The 15,679-nt window shown below is 61.1% G+C and overlaps 1 protein-coding gene and 2 long non-coding RNA genes across 3 annotated transcripts in view; 2 read left to right on the forward strand and 1 right to left on the reverse strand.

Annotated features, from left to right (window-relative positions):
• The window catches only part of LOC125919567 (uncharacterized), a 4,342-nt gene extending 1,769 nt beyond the window's left edge, over positions 1-2,573 (forward strand). Inside the window, exons 3-4 of the long non-coding RNA XR_007456833.1 lie at positions 1,323-1,405; positions 2,394-2,573. This is a non-coding gene — a long non-coding RNA (uncharacterized LOC125919567). The remainder of the gene's footprint in view (positions 1-1,322; positions 1,406-2,393) is intronic.
• Positions 1-11,215, reverse strand: part of IL2RB (interleukin 2 receptor subunit beta) — a 13,355-nt gene extending 2,140 nt beyond the window's left edge. The window contains exons 1-9 of the mRNA XM_049626290.1: positions 11,028-11,215; positions 7,840-7,960; positions 7,296-7,410; positions 6,502-6,580; positions 5,653-5,758; positions 4,660-4,808; positions 3,340-3,505; positions 3,016-3,136; positions 1,607-1,691 (exon numbers count right to left, since the gene is read on the reverse strand). Coding sequence (XP_049482247.1) covers positions 1,607-1,691; positions 3,016-3,136; positions 3,340-3,505; positions 4,660-4,808; positions 5,653-5,758; positions 6,502-6,580; positions 7,296-7,410; positions 7,840-7,936 — 918 coding nt within the window. The 5' untranslated portion in view covers positions 7,937-7,960; positions 11,028-11,215. The remainder of the gene's footprint in view (positions 1-1,606; positions 1,692-3,015; positions 3,137-3,339; positions 3,506-4,659; positions 4,809-5,652; positions 5,759-6,501; positions 6,581-7,295; positions 7,411-7,839; positions 7,961-11,027) is intronic.
• LOC125919568 (uncharacterized) lies at positions 8,738-13,062 on the forward strand. Its single transcript, XR_007456834.1, has 3 exons — positions 8,738-8,829; positions 9,734-9,898; positions 12,053-13,062. It is a non-coding gene; the product is annotated as an uncharacterized LOC125919568 (long non-coding RNA).
• The last annotated feature ends 2,617 nt before the right edge of the window (positions 13,063-15,679 follow it).

A 15,679-nucleotide genomic window follows, 5' to 3' on the forward strand; every position in this document is an offset into this window, starting at 1 on the left:
GGGGGGGGGGGGGGGGGGGGGGGGGGGGGGGGGGGGGGAGGCTGGGCAGGGTCTGTCGCGAGAAGAGGCAGTGGAGGAGGCTAGGGCCCGGCAGCCGGGCAGCCAGAAGAAGGAGAGGCCAGTCCCGTGACCAGCACCCGTGTGCCAGGGCCTGGCCGGCCCCCCTCGGAGGTGTGTGTGGTCAGCCACTTCCTGGGCCCAGGGCCTCCGTCCACAGTGCCCTGAAGCGGGGGGGTGGGGGGGAGGGCACAAGGAGAAGCTTCTCTCCCCCTCTCGCACGCTCACACACTGGCACGCACACTCCCAGATCCCGTGGACAGGGCAGCGGGCCTTGTGGCCCTGTCGCCGGAGGTCCTGGGGTAGAGAGAGAGGAGCGGGCCTCCCACCCCGACACAGAGGAGAGGATGGGGTCCCTCTTGGCCAGCCCCAACCCCCGAGCACATCGTGCCTCCCCAGGGCCTCCTTGGGATACCCCCCTTCCACACCTGAGGGCGGGGGGCAGGCATCTAGGCCTGGGGATGCCCTCATGGGAAGATGGGGTGGTTTGCACCCCTCCGGGAAGGAGCTCACTCCCACCCAGAAGGTCCTAGTCCCTTAGAACCTAGATAGTCAGCCAAGGCTTGCATGAATGCCTCTGTTGACGGGGAGCTCACGACCCTTAGGGCTTTAGGAAGAATTTTAAGGAGATGCATTCCTGCACATCAAGAGAACCTTAGGTTAGCGATCCCCAGTCTTGGGAGTTTTCCAAAGAATTCCAGAAGGGGCCCTGATCCCCGGTAACAGAGAACTCGGGCTCTTGATAGCTCGGGCCCAGCGTGGCTTCCCGGCCCCTCAGGGCTCCTCCGGATCTCCTTCCACCCCCACCCCCACCCGCACCGAATCTAGAGAGCCTGGGGAGGGGAGGGTGACAGAAGCAGCCCACCGCATCCCCCACCCCCCTTGACACTTCCTTCCTGAAGCGAGTGTGGGCTCGGGGAGGGGAGGCGACTGAGGTTGAAATGGGGTTCAGAGTGTTACTACTCTCGGGGGCCCGCGCTTTGACCGTGAATCTGTGTCAAGTGACGAGGTGTGGCTGGAGGACTTGTTAGCACCGGGGACGAGGCAGGGCGCCCGCTCGGGGCTTTGCGCAGGGTCCGAGGAAGCCCTGCGCCCACGAAGAAGGTCTGCGCAAGTGGTGGGGTCGGGAGAATTTGTACCTGGCAAGCCCCGCTCGGTGGACAGACTGGTGACAGTAACTCCCACTAGGGCCCCTTGAGCACTTACTGTATCCCAGGCAGTGGGTCCATACGCCTGGTAACACTATTTCCCTCCCCTTTTTACAGGCGAGGAAACGGAGCACAGAGAAGTTCTCTAACTTACCAAACATCACACAGCCAAGAAGGGGCGGAGCCGGGATTAGAACCCAGTAAGTCTGGCTCAGACGGGAGGTGCCATTCAGCCTGAGAAGGCTGGTGCCAGAGCTGGGGAAAGGGGCCCACCCCGGAGGCTACTCCCTTCCTTATTTTGTCTCCTTTCGCAAAGCACAAACCCACTCACACCTCTGCCCACTCTCTGGCCAGCCCAAGCCGGCTGTGCCTGCTTCTGGCCTCCACCTCCAGAGTCCTACCTGGAAATCTCCTCCATGCACTGACTTCAGCTGGGAGAAGAATTCTGAGGGATCTGGGATGTGACATTTCAGAACCTTCTTCAGCCTAAACAGGAGAGAGGGAGGGAGGGAAGGTGGATGAGAAGGGAAGGGGGCCATGGTGTCCGGCCAGCCCCCCACGGCCCTGAAGGTAGGCTACCGAACCCCTCCACATTCATTCATTTGATCAGTATCAAGGGAATGCCCAGTAAGGGAGGGGACACAAGAATGGCAAACAGAGAAGGCCCCCGATCTTAAGAAGAGACAGACACGAACCAAGTGTGCAACATTATCATGCATTCTATGCAAACAGAAAGCAGCAGACTGTGAAAGAGAAAATGTAGGGCTGGCGGGGGTGTGGGGGGGGGGGCATGTGAGCCAGACTGGTCAGGGACCACACACAGCCAGGCGTCTGGAGTAGAGTGAACCAGGAGGAAGGAGGCAGGAGAAAGGTCAGATCGTGGGTCTCTTAGTCCAGGCTGTCATGGATGGTGGTTCAGGTTGTGCACTGCCCAAGGGCACCCGGTTGTAGGAGGGTAGTGAGTGGGGGCTGACTTCCAGCCCGTGCTCGGCCTGCCAAGCAGAATGCCCCAGTATCTGTAGGCACCTGCTTCAAAATGTAGTCAGAGCCCCAGGGCCCCAGAAAGCCCGTCTGCCCCGCAGATGTCGGGTCAGCCCTCTCCTCCACCCCCTTCACGTAGGGTCTCTGCGCACCCGGTTTCTTCTGTTTGGGATGCGCTCCCCAACCCCCTCCACCCTGCCTGCTTAGCTCCTCCTTCAGATTTCAAGGGACCCATCACTTCCTTGGAGAAGCTTCTGCCAGCCACCCCTCAGCCAAGGTTCCTGTCCCTGTTGTCTATTTCCAACACATCGAACATCTTCCTTTGCCATCCTCCTCGTGGCGTGTCATTGTACTCGTGTGTGATTAATAAACGTCTGCCTTCTCCCATGGGTCTGTGGGCTCCAGATTGCATGCATGTGGCCTGCCCCTGCATTCCCAGCACTCCGCCCCAGGCCTGGCACTGTGCTGGGGCTCAAGAAATAAAGAAATACACCAACGCGTGCCCGGACCTAGAGAGACCCGTGAGGACACACGCGCAGACAGCCGGCATGTGCACACACACACACACTCAGCTGCTGAGAGTAACGCTCGGGGCAGGGTTGGCATGGGGCTCTCCTTCCTCAGATCCCCTGAGGCCGGTTCCACAGGGTTCCATCTTTGGGGGTGGGTGGCAGGGCAAAGCCAGGTGTTAGGCAGGGGGGACTCTCGGGAGGGCAGAGCAAGCACCAGCGTGTCGGAGCAGGGTGGGGGGCTCAGCCTAGAGCCTAACCCGGCAAGGGGTGCGTGTGTCAGAGGAGAGCAGGAAGGAGCAGGAAGGGAGGGCGCTTACCATGGCCCGATGTACCGGCAGTTGGCCAGCAAGCAGACCGAGATGATGAAGCCAAAGGCACTGCTGATGCCCATGGTGATGTGGCCCAGCCAAGGAAAGGGCACCGCCTCCTTCCCTGGGGCTGCCCGGGGGTGGGAGGAGAAGCAGGGAGAGGGGTTAGAGAAGGGCCCCCATCGCCCAGGTCCCTCCAGCATCCCCCTGCCATTGCTGGGGCCGAGCCCTGGACCCCGTCCCCAGGCCTCCCCCGCCAGCTGCCCTCGGATCACACCCCAGCCAGCCCCTCTCCTGCCTGAGCTCTGTCCCACCCCTTCTGCCCACTGGTACCTGCAGGCCTCGTCTTGAAGGCCAGGGGCTGGCTCCAGGGGCTCCAAGCCTCGTTTTTGCCCAGCTGGGGCCTGACCCGCACTTGAAGTTCATACTGGGTGTCTGGAGTGAGGGTCTCCAGGCAAATCCATTGCTGGTTCTGCGCGAGGGTCAGCAGGGAGGCCTCCTGGGGCAGAGACAGGCAGGGGTGGGGGCTGTCAGAGCAGAGGGGTCCCCACAGCCCTCCTCACCTCCCACGGCAGGGCTGCCTGGGAGGCTGAGCAAGGAGCTCCTTCCTTCCTCGCCTCCAGCCTCCATGCCCCCTCACCCAGTCCTACCAGAAGGCTCCCTGACTCCCCAGTGCTGAGGCCCCAACCCCAAGCTCATCTCGAACCCCTCCCTCTCACTCAGCCTCCACACACAAAGCCTGCCACCCATCAGCTGGTTCCCCCTGCGGAACCTATTCTGGACCCTTCCCCTTCTCTCCTCTCCTTCCCCCATCTCAGGCAGGGGCTGGTCTCCCTGCTCCCACCCAAACTCTGCTGCAGTCTATTTTCCGCGTCCAGAAAGAGGATTTTCCCAGGGACCCCGCCCACCTCTGGATCCCTCTTTGCTCCTCCCCGCTCCCCCCCCCCACCCCACCCTCCGCCAGCCCTCAGACACACAGGGTCTTGTCTTTGCGGTGTCTCTTTCCTCTGCTTGGAAAGCCCTCCCCAAACCTTTGCAGGGTCTGCTCCTCCTTGGCCCTGGGATCCCACAAGCAGCCTTCTGTGGGCACCTGACCTGAGGGCCTGCTCTAGGCCCTCTCAAATGATGTGATCCCATTTAATTTCCTGGGTAGCACTGATCAATATCTCATAGTCTCCAGGGTCCTGTTTGCAGACAGTCTCCCCACCCTCCATGTGAGTTTCCTGACCGTGGGGGGATCTGGTCAGTTTCGTCCTCCACCCTCTTTGCCACCCCCCCCCCCGCCGGGAGCACATAGTAGGTACTCAGTGTTTGCTGAGTGAGCGAGCAAATGAGGGAGCGGGTAAGTGAATGGATAGGCGACCGACCCCAGTGGATGCTGACCACACCGGATTTGAAGAACGGAAAGGTGGCTTCCCGGGGTCTCTGAAATCTCCCGGAGAGGACAGTCACCGGCCTCTTGGCTAGGTAAGACCTTGTCCTGGTGCCAGCCCGGCATCTGCCACCAGCTGGGAGCTCTGGATTGTCAGGGGGCACATGGAGGCAGGGGGGGATCGGAGCTGGCAATAGCCTCGGGGCCGCCGTGGCTTGGCTGAGATGAAGGATGGACAGGGTGACCGGGGCAGGAAGGAGGAATCAGGGCAGGGCACTCACCTCCCAGCTGTGGCCTGGGGACCTTTTCCGGGCCTCAAACTCCAGGTATCTTTCAATGTAGTGGGAGGACTGGCGAACTTTCCAGGTTATGTTGCATCTGTGGGTCCCTACGTGGGTGACTTGGAGGGAGTCGGGGGCCATCAGGCGAACTGGAAGCAAGAGAGGGACAGAGGGAGACAGGAAGGGAGAGTGGGCTTGGGGGACGCTGGGACACGATGCTGAGGTGATAAAACCGAGACGTGCTGGGATTCTGTGGTCGCCCTCTCCCTCTACCCGCCCCCCACTCATGCGCGCTCTCTCTCTCTCTGTCTCAAAAATAAACATTAAAAAAGAGAGAGAGAGAGCTGCCTAGCTCTCGCCCTCTGTTTCTTAGAGATGGCCCCTCCATGGTCTGCGGCTGGAGTTGGACACCCAGTCATTCAACAAACCTTCCCGGAGCACTGCCCAGATGAGGCCTGGTGCTGAGTAATTGGAGTGGAGACAGAGGGATCACAAACACCCCGCCCTCAGGAGCTCACAGCCCAGTGAGGGGAACAGTCCCCTGATCAGGCAGTGAGGACCCAGGACCTAAACACCCTGAAGGAGGAGGCACAAAGGGCTGGGAGAGTCTGGGAAGGCCTCCTGGAGGAGGTGACTCTCCCCTGAGCCCTGAAGGGTGAGTGGGAACTTTCCTGGTGGGAAGAGCCTTGCGGGCTGTGGCACCCGCACGTGCAAGGGCTCAGAGGCACGGAGGGGCACGCTGAATTCGGAGAGCTGGACTTTGGTCGTGGCAGGGACACAAGCCACAAGACGAGGAGTCCTAGACTGGGAAGCCAGGGCCAGATCCTGAGCCTCGAATAGCAGGGTAAGGAATCGGGACTGCATCCCGAGGGCCGCAGGCAGTGACAGCTCGCACGCACGCAGGTGTGGAGAGAGACTGGGACAGGCAGGATCCCCCAAGGGAAAGACAGGGAAGGAGGTTTCCCCGCCCCTGCTTCCAGATTCTTCACTCACGGTTCTCAAAGGGCTTGAATTTCTGGGTCATCAGCACCCTCCACCTCTCCCCTTCGCGGCACATCACCCTCATGCCCACGGTGTCAGCCGAAGTCAGACTCTGAGTCTGCAAGGGGGGGGGGGGGGGATAGAGGAGGGGGAAGATCGAGACCCCAGTAAAAGTGGAGCCCCTCCGCAAGCCCCCCAGCTAAAGCAGGGGGTCGGCCAACTTTCTCCGCAAAGGTGCAGATAGGAACTCTTTCTAGCTTCGCGGGTCAAGCGACTACCCAGCTCTGTCGCTGTCCTGCGAAAGCAGCCAGAGACAACCTGCAGGAGAACAGGCGTGGCTCTGTGCCAGTGAATCTTAATTTACAGAAAACAGGCATGAATTTGATCCATGATCTAAAGCGGGGTGGGCTGCCTCGGTGGGGGAGGGAGTTCCCCATCACAAGAGGTGTGCAAGCAGGTTAACACCCACCCCGCCGCCGCCCCCCCGGAAACGTAGATCTGGAACAATAGCTTTGAGTATGAAAGCCTCCCTTCCTCCATTTATCCCCACCCCCACACCCTGACTTTTGGGGAAGGAAATGGCCAGGTAGTGAGTATCCCCTGCGGGCAGGCAAATGCTCAGGTTCCTTGGCCACTCCTCCGGTGGATTCTTGCTGCAGGTAAGAAACCCAAAGTCATGCATCTGGTCAGCAGGGGCGTCCGGATTCAAACCCACGCCTCTGCACCCAGAGCCTGTGTGCTGTGCGAGCCCATCTCCACGTTCTCCTGCCCCTTAAGAGTGGATATAACCTGCTGGTGCTTGGAAAACGGGGAGGGCACCTGCCCTCCCCACGGGCTCTCTTCTCAGCTCCCACTACTCACATCTGGGGATCCAAGGATCAGGTAACAGGCCCAGGAGGCCGGTCCCATCGGAAGCAGCTCACAGGATTTGTTCCAAGACCTTCCAAGGCAAAAGAACCTCCTTAGGACAGAAGGAGGGCCCCCCAGAGCCGGCCCCGGGGACGGTCCCCCATCCAGCAGGGCCGGTCGGCGCGGGGCTCTGTGCCAACCTCAGCAGAGGCAGAATTCTGCTGCGCCTCCCGTCGTAGACACCTTCCCCAGCCCTCCCCAGCCCGGCCCCGCGGTAGCCACAGTGACCTTCTAGGGCAGGTGGCCTCCACACCGAAAGCCCTCCAGAATCTTCCTGTGGGGCTTGATGGAGCCTTTGGAACCCCGTAGAATCACCACCCACTCAGAGTCACCTTTGCCACGGGCACCCAGAACGTTTGGGTCACAGAAACCCCTCGCTGACTCCTCCTGGGGAGCCCCCTTCCTTCTCCCCCTTGGCTTCTCAAGTCCAGTGTAACCTTGGCATAACAGGTCTGTGTCCCCAGACTACGTTGTCCAGCCCATCCCTGGCCCCTCCACCGCAGCCTGGAACCCTGTTCCTCACGCCCGCCCTGATCTCAGGCGTCTAAACATCTGCCTCCTAGCTTTTCCAGCCTGATGTGCTGCCAGGGGTCTGGGGGGTCCCATCAGTCCAAATGCCCAAAGCGTAACATCTTGGCGTCTACAAGGAAGGCATTCCAAGAGTCTAAATGGCAACGATTAGAAGACCCACCCTGCCCCGCCCCCCGCCCCCGTCTCGAGATGCTGTGGTTTCGCGGGACACTCACCGTTGATCCGGCTTAGCATGGATCCTGCAGAATGTGGCCTGTAGGTCCCCATCCCAGCTCCAGACACAGGAGATGTTGGCTTTTGAGTTGTAGAAGCACACGAGCTTGGAGGGGTCTGCCGACAAAAAGAGGCGTGAGTGGCCGGCTGCAGGGTGCCCTCCGGGGCCGGCCTACCACCCTGCGCCCTGCACCCTGTGCCCACCAGATGGGCAGGTAGGCGACCCTGCTGGGCAGAAAAGATCTGGGCGGATCCATTTCAGAGAGGACAAAACTGAGCCCCAGAGCCTGCAAGGTCCCAGAGGCAGGCCGAGGCAGAGCAGGGACGAAAAGCCAGTGTCTTCCTTTGGCGTGGGGGGACGTGTGGATACAGCAGGACAGAAGGACCGAGGGAGAAGGTGGACGTCTGATCTCTGGTCCCATCACCCTCGCCTCCCTCCCTCCCGGCCTCCTGCCGCTTCTCGGCGGGGGTCCTGAAAGGGCTTCTAGACGGCTGTTGGCCACCTTCCCAAGAAAAGCACGGCTATCCAGATGCCAGGGTCCTCACCGTTCACCGCTGTGGATGCCTGAGGGATGGCCAGGGACAGGAAGAGGACAAGGAGGGACAGACACCAGGGCAGACCAGGAGCCGCCATCACAGCCATGCGTGGGACCTAGGGAAGGGAGCCCTGGAGGGAGGAAGAAGAGAAGGCACAAGTGAACACCCGCCACTCCGGGCGGTGGGCTGGGCCCTACCAAGCCAGCACCGTCCGGCCTCAGGGCCTTTGCACCTGCTGGTACCTCGGCCCTGCCCACACACTCCCTTCCTTCCGAAATTTAGAGCCCCACACGTTGTCAGAGCTGAAAGGGCCCTCTGAGCGAACCCAACCCCTTGTTCAAAAGCTGGAGGAACTGAGACTCAAAAAAAAAAAAAAAAAAAAAGGGAAGACTTGCTCCAGTCCACACAGCGAGGCCAGCACAGAGCTGGGATTAGAGCCCCCCCCCGCCCCCCGTGCCCCGCTGCCCCTTAATCACACCAAAACCCGTTCATCGGGAGGCTCCTGTAGGCCGGGCTGTTTTCAACTCTTTAAATGAAGCAATAAGGCCATCTACCAGATGATACCCTTATTATCTCCATTTTCAGGTGAGGAAACTGAGGCACAGAGAGGTGAAGCAACTTGCCCAAGGCCATAGAGCAGAAAAGAGGCAGCTGTGGAATCTGGGCCAGGACAGGGCCCAGGCAGGGACTCAGGCTACTTGTCCCACCCACCGAGACCGTTCACACAACTGACGACATGTACTGATGACCTCACAATACTCGTGGACCGAGTGCTTTACATACATCAGATAATCTTATCTGCCCAGCAGCTTGGGGGTGGGTGCTTGTCTTAGCCCCTCCCACAGATGAGGAAACTAAGGCTCCAGGTCCTCAACCCGCCAAGGTCACAGGTGCAGAAGGGGGCAGAACTGGGATGTCACAGCCACGTTCACCCCCAAGGCCTGTTCTCTCACATCCTCTGTCCCTGCCCAGACCCTGTCCGGGGCACTGGCCCCAGAGGTAAGGCCGACAGCCTCCCTGCCCTGGAGTCCGGGTCCGGCAGGGGCCCAGGCCCACAGTCAGGTCTCCGGCCTGGGTTCAAAAAGGAGCCCAGAGAGGTGCCCACGGGCTCCTCCTTGCTTGGCCCACCGTCCCCTTAGTGGGGTGGGCTTCCCAGCTGGAGTGGGGGTGGGGGCTGGTTACTTCTTTCCTTGGGAACCCCCGACAGCACAGGGCACAGGGTTGGGGCCCTAAGGGGGTCCAGCAAGCCCTGCTGTGACCCCTAGTCGCTCGATCGTGGCCTTGGGCACAGGCCCTGTCGGTCCCCTGGAGGGTGTCACCCTCGGCCAGCGCCAGCCAGCAAGGCAACCCCATGCCCAAGACAGGACCTGGCACAGAGCCCCAGGGTGAGGGGAGGAGGGTCAGGGCAAAGGCATAGAAGATCACAGGAAGGTCAAGGCCAAACCACAGCCCCAGCAGGGGTGAGCCGGCAGGAGCAGAAGCATTATCTAGAATGAGCTCCCCACCGCTCCCATCAGAAAGGGCGCGTGTGCTCTCCAAGGTTGCAAAGCACACGGGTGGGGGATGCGTGGGGGGCACCAGAGGGGCTTGGGGCTGGGAGGGCTCCTAGCCCACTCAAAGGAGCCTCGGGAGGTTAAGGAACCTGCTCAAGGTCACGGGCCCAGCCTCAGGGAGAGCAAGCAAGTAGGACCTCTGAGCCCCAAGCGCCCTTAGCCCTAGGTTCCCACGCACACCCACGCACCCTGCCCTTCCCAACTGCAAAGCTGTCCACACCCACACTGACTCATAGGTCCCCACCACAGCCCGGGAAGGTGGCTGTCATCACCCGCCCCTTTGACGGATGCCAAGACTGAGCTCCGCACTGCCCAAGGGGCTGGACTCAAAGCCAGTCCTCTGATTTCAGGCGAGGAGATGATAATGATGGTGACAGTGATGGTGATGACGGTCATGATGGTAACAGGGATGGTGATGGCGATGGTGACTAATACTCGGCTCTCACTCTGTGCCCCAGTCCTCAGCACTCAGCAGATGACACTTCATTTAGCCCTTACAGCAACCCCGGGAGAAGGTACCATTATGACTCCTTTTCTCAGACGAGGAGGCCGAGGCCGGAGTGGCGGGGGTGGGGGGTGGTGGGAAGCCAGGGGTTGAATGGGTCATTACCGCCCGAGTTCCCGCAGGGCTGACGCTGCGGGACTTGGGGTGCGTGGGGGAGGGGGAGGATGTGAGGAAGGAGTTCAGTAGCCAGACCACTGACCTTGACGGGCTCTGTCTTCCCTTGTCCTCCTGGCCACACACACACACACACACACACACACACACACACGGGGGGGGGGGCGGTGGGGGGAGGGGAGGGGGCTTGCCTCTTGCTGTTTAACCCCAGGGTGCTCTAGACCCCGGCTGTGGGGCTAGGAAGGGGACCCTCAGAGCCGGCTCTGCCCCTCAGCTCCCCCACCCCCGAGGTGCTCCGAATACAGTTCAGGGCAGGAGGCCTCGTTCCCCAAGGCAGGAGAGAGGTGCCCACCCCTCCAGAGGTGCCCGGAGACACTACTGAGCTGCCCCCTCACACGGCCAAGGGCGGGACAGATCCGGACTCAAACCTGCAGGTCTGGCCTCCCGCCCAGGGCTTCCCTGGCCACCCCGCTTCAGGGCCAGGTCTCAGAGAGACCCCCCTCTCTCCTCTCCTGCCCCTCAGCCTCCTCGGGAGCACTTCACCCGGGGGACGCCTTTCCATAGCTGTGAGGAGGGGGCTCGCCTGTCCCCCCCCACCCCACATCCCGCTGTCCTCTGTCTGGGGCTCAGCAGGCCTCCCCTCTCCCAGTCCTCCCGCCTCTTCCTTCACCCCTCTGGGTTGGAAGGCCCCTTGCCCCAGAGCAGCCCCAGGGTCCCCAGGGATGGGCCGGGCAGGAGAGGGAGGTCCCAGCACTAGGGACCAGCATTTTTTTTCCCTCAAGCCAAAAGCCATGAGCTCAGGACCTGCCTCATTCCTGAGGGATTTCAAGATAAGGCTGGGGGTGGGAGGGATGGCCAGGAGGGCTGGGAGAAGGAAGTCCGGGCAGATGATGTCCTGGGGCATCTAGGTGAGAGCTGAAAGCTGTCCCAAGACCTTCACTTCCAGCCGGGGCTGGCGGCAGGGCCGGGAGGGAGCCCCTGGGTGCCCGGGGACCGAAGGGGGGCAGGGGCGAGGGCAAAGTCACCTGGCTGAGACATGGGGTTGCGGTGCACTCTCTCGGGATCTCTCCGCTGCTGGGTCCACAGCCATCTCCCCAGGGCCCTGCTCGGACTCAGACTCCCAGCCGCCCAGGTAGCAGCTGGCTGATGAGGCCAGCGAAGTAAAACCCCAGGGCCAGCCCACTTCCTGTGCAGAGAGGATGGAGGGGGCAAGGCCTGGGGTGGGGACAGGGGGGTGGGGGGCGGGGGGGGGCAGGGAGAGATCAAGCTGGTGAGAAACTCTGAAACTCCTAAAGCACCTAGAGGCCAGATAAAGATCTCCCTCCCCCGCTGCGGGGTGGGGGCGGGGGGCACCGTGAGTGTCTTGGCAACAGACAGACAGACGCACAGACAGACAGACACACACACACACAATCGCCCTCGCCAAGGCGCCTTGGTGCACACAGGAGCCCCAGGGGGTGCAGCCCTCCTTCTCCCTCCTACACCCACCCCACCCCATCTCACACAGGTCACTGCAAGCCTCTGACACCTTCACCCGGCCCCCCCCACACACACACACACACACTCAGGCCTTACACACACACAGGTGCCCTTTTCGGTGTTCCCGGCGCTTCTCCCCTTATCCCACCCACCTCTCCGAGACCTCCCTTTTCGCCCAGGCTTCCAGGGAGCCCCTTCCTTAGTTTAGCATCCAGATGGAACTATTTTCCAGGGCTTTGCAAGCAATTTGAGGGCCACTTATTGGACATTCTAGAACCTTCCCTTCCCGCTCAGGTCATGCTTCCTACTCCTCCTTCCCCGCCCCCCCCCCCCCCCCCCCTGCTCTTTGGATCAGCTCAGGGCTTTTTTTTTTTTTTTCAAATGATGAGAAGCCGCAGGACCCCTCTTTAGAAAGGCGCACATCTATTCACGTGCAGCATCCCAGGCCCGGGGACCTGTGAGGTTCCATCCAGCCTCCAGAAGAAGCAGTTCTGTGTTCTCTCGTTGTCCTGACCTTAATGCCCCTGCCTCGGGTGGGGGACTTTCTCATAAGCTGCTCTCTCTTTCAAAGAAAGGGACGGGGCAAGCAGGAGAGGGGTCAGGCAGCTCCAGAGACCCGGCTGTCTGCACAGAAGGGAGAGCAGAACTGACGACCCCGAGGAGAGAGGCAGACCCAGCTCCCTTCCGAGTCGAAGCAGAAGCAACAGGGCGGCATCCTTGAGAAGAGGACAACCTTCTTTGGGGCCTGCCCACAGAGCCTCCCTGCCTTCCCAGGGGGAAGGAGGCGTGGTGGTTCCTGCAGGATATACGTGCCCGAAGCACTCACCCGTCCACCGCACGTTTAATGAACTCGCAATATTCCCTCCTCTCCTCTCCCCCTCGAGCAAAGCTTTCTGGCTGCAGGAGCGGGTAGTGAACCACCCCCCACAAAGAGGAGAAGACGGCCAGGATGTCTGGAGCCCAGAATGTTTCTGGGAGCTTCTCAAGAAACCAGGAACGTTGGTCCTCCCAGGAAGGAAAGCCAGGTCAGGAAGGGGCAGGGAGAATGTTTTTTCACTGTAGACCCCACTCGTACCACCGGCACGTACGTCCTGCCCCAAAATAAATGAACTCGGTTAAAACTTTTTTAAAAAAACATATGAAAATAGCGGCGCCTCCGTGGCTCAGTTGGTGAAGCTTCTGACTCTTGATTTCGGCTCAGGTCGGGATCTCACAGTTCGCGGGATCGAGCCCCGGGTCGGGCTCTGTGCTGAGTCTGCTCGGACCAGTGCAGAGCCTGCTTGGGATTCGCTCTCTCCTCCCTCTGCCCCCTCCCCCGGCGAGTAAATAAAGAAACATTTTTTTAAAAAATAAAATCAAAATAAAAACACGTATAAAGAGAAAAGACATCCCCGGGCGAAGCCAGAAATCACAAACGCATCTTGTAATAAGGAGCTGACACTTTCGTCCACGGGGACGGCATTGGCCTGCCCTGCGTGGCCTGCCTGAGACTCCGCACCTCCCCCAACCCCCTTTCCTTCTTCCCTTCTCTCATTCAAGTTCAGCAAACGTTGGCTGAGCACCGAGATGTCCCCGCAGCAAGGGCAGGGACCAGCAGCAGGCCCCAGGCTGGCGTGGGTCCAGGGGAGGGAGGGGGGTGGCTCTAACCAGCCGGGGCCCTGGGAGTTGGGGGGCGGGTGCAGCACCACGTGGCCTCCACCCACCGAGGCGACTTGAATAGCGTAGTGAGGAGGGTCCTGCTTTGGCCAAGGGGCTCCGGCCAGGACCCCTGAGGTGGAGAGGCAGGGGTGGCTAGGGACCCCGGAGAGCTTCGACCCTGCACGATCCACATCGTCCAGCAGCAGTCGGGGGGCTTTGCCCCGGCTGATACAGAAGGGGCCGCGGGTGCCTGAGCTGGATGTTAAAGCCGGGTAGGGGGGCGAGGGCGCAGGCCAGGCTGGGGGCCCAGGGGGTGCACAGAACAGGTGGGGAACAGGTTGCTCCGTCCGGCCCCCGGGCCAGGCCCGCAGAAGGCCCCTTACGGGCGTCCCTGTTTCCACTCCTGACCCTGCCAGTCCGTTCTCCACTCAGCAGCCAGAGCAAGCTTCCCCTGAGCCAGATCAGCCCATTTCACTGCAGCAACCCCGCTGAAACCTTCCAGTAGTTTCCAGTGCGTTCATAATACAAATCAGACTCTGAATCTCGGCCTCCAAGCCCCGCGGGAGCAGCCTGGCCATCGTCTCTGAACTTTCCTCCGGCTCAGGCGCTGCGGCTGTCAGGCCTGTCCCCACACCTCGGGGCCGTGCGCCCAGATCCCTGCCCGCCCCGCTCTCTACAGCGCCAGCCCCTTTCCCATTTTCAGGCCAGGAAATCGAGGCTCAGGGGTCATCTGGCAAAACGTGGCAGAGCCAGGATTAGAACCAGGTGCGTCTGATGGAGGACATCAGATTCTCTGAGGTAACCCGAAGAGGAATCCAGAAGCTTCTCCAATGCCAGAGGCCTGACAGAGCTCACTGAGACCTGCCCAGACGTTTATCTCAGGGATTCTGGGGGTTGGACTTAGCCTCCTCCCCTCCCAGCACCAGAACGGCCAAGTGCATCAAACCCTGACTCCTACGACGGCCTCTCCTGTGCCCTCCACGCCTCCACCGTCCCCTCCCCCTCCAATGCGTCCACACAGTGCCCATTGCGAAACAACGGCACCTCACCCCTGCACCCTCAGCTTTCATAGCAAAGCCCCAGCAGCTCAACTGCCACTTCCCCGGGGACCCCACTTCTGTAGGCGCCACGGGCCAAGCACACGTGGGGGCTCCTGGCTTCCTCTTCCTCGCCCCCCACGTAAGCCGCCACCCTCCCCAGTCTCCGCAGTCACTTCGCCAGCCTCCCGGGCTCCAGATCCGATACCCGCGCGTTTCCGTGTTCCCGTGAGTGGCTGGTTCACCAGCCCCTCGAACACCAGCACCCCAAGCAGCTCCCATCTTGCATAAACCATGCCTTCCACTCGCCAGGACTGCTCCAGGGGGACTGGCTGTCCCGCCTTGCCTGGGCCTGAAGGGGTGGCGGGGGGGACATGGGACTTTGAGTACTCACGCCTGCAGGGAGCGGAGGGGCGGGCAGAAAAGTCGGTCACACCATTCCCATCCCACTCGTCCTGGACTAACTCAGCTCCCCGATTTAAAGCCAGTCCTTCCCTGACCCCCCACCCAGCCAGGTCGGATCCTATGCACGCGCCAGTTACCCCATCTCGTGTCATGACTGTTTATGAATCTACACTAGGACCCCCCTGGCAGCAGGAACCGTGTGTGACTCCATCCAGACAGCTCCAGAGCTTAGCAATGACCCAGCATACAGAAGGTGTCAAGACGCATGGAAGGAAGGAAAAGAGAAAGACTCAAGTGTTCCGCATCGGATACAACGAAGATTCCAGCAGATACAAATTAAAAAATGACTCGGGGAGGAATGTATCGAAGGTTCCAAAGGCTCGCCATCGGCGTGGTTTTAAAGGGTGGCTCCCGTCGCTGGTGTGAGCTCCGAGCGGCACGACCTCTCTGGGGGCGCAATGTGACGACATCCGTCCGTCGCTCCGGCCCGTGACCCAGCGGCGCCGGGTCCCAAGTTCATCCTGCAGACAGAGGCAGGCCCGCGTAGGAGACGTGTGCGCCAAGACGGGAAGCAGCCGGAATGGGCATCGACGGAGGACGCCGGGTACGCGGAGAAAGGACCATGCAAGGCGACACAGCCGCGACAAACCCAAGCAGGCAATTCTCCGCGCCTGACCCGGCACCATCCCCAGGGTGTGTGGAGGAACCAACAAAAGCCGAGTTCGGAACGAAGTGTGTAACATGCTCCGCCCCGTGCGGGAGGGGCTGATGCGAGTGAGTGTGTAAATGTGAGAAGGTGTGTGCACGCGTGTGGGTGGGTGCACGCGCCTCCTCGTATACGTGCGTTACGTGGGCAGGAGTCCGTGTGTCGGGGTGCACACGTGAGGGTGTGATGGTGAGTAGGTGTGAGCACCCGTGCCGGGAGCGTGTGATGGGTGTGAAGGTGCACCTGCGTGGGGGGGAGGGGGAGCGTGGAGGTGTGCGAGGGTGGGCTTTGGTGAACGGGTTGCTGTGCGTGTGCGTGTGTAAGGCTAACTGGGCGTGCGTGAGAATGTGTGTGCGTGCGTGCATGCACGCGTGTGTGTGAGCATGGCTGTGAACTAGCACGGGCACCAAGT

The sequence above is a fragment of the Panthera uncia genome, chromosome B4 (genome assembly GCF_023721935.1).
Source record: "Panthera uncia isolate 11264 chromosome B4, Puncia_PCG_1.0, whole genome shotgun sequence".
Taxonomy (NCBI): Eukaryota; Metazoa; Chordata; class Mammalia; order Carnivora; family Felidae; genus Panthera; species Panthera uncia.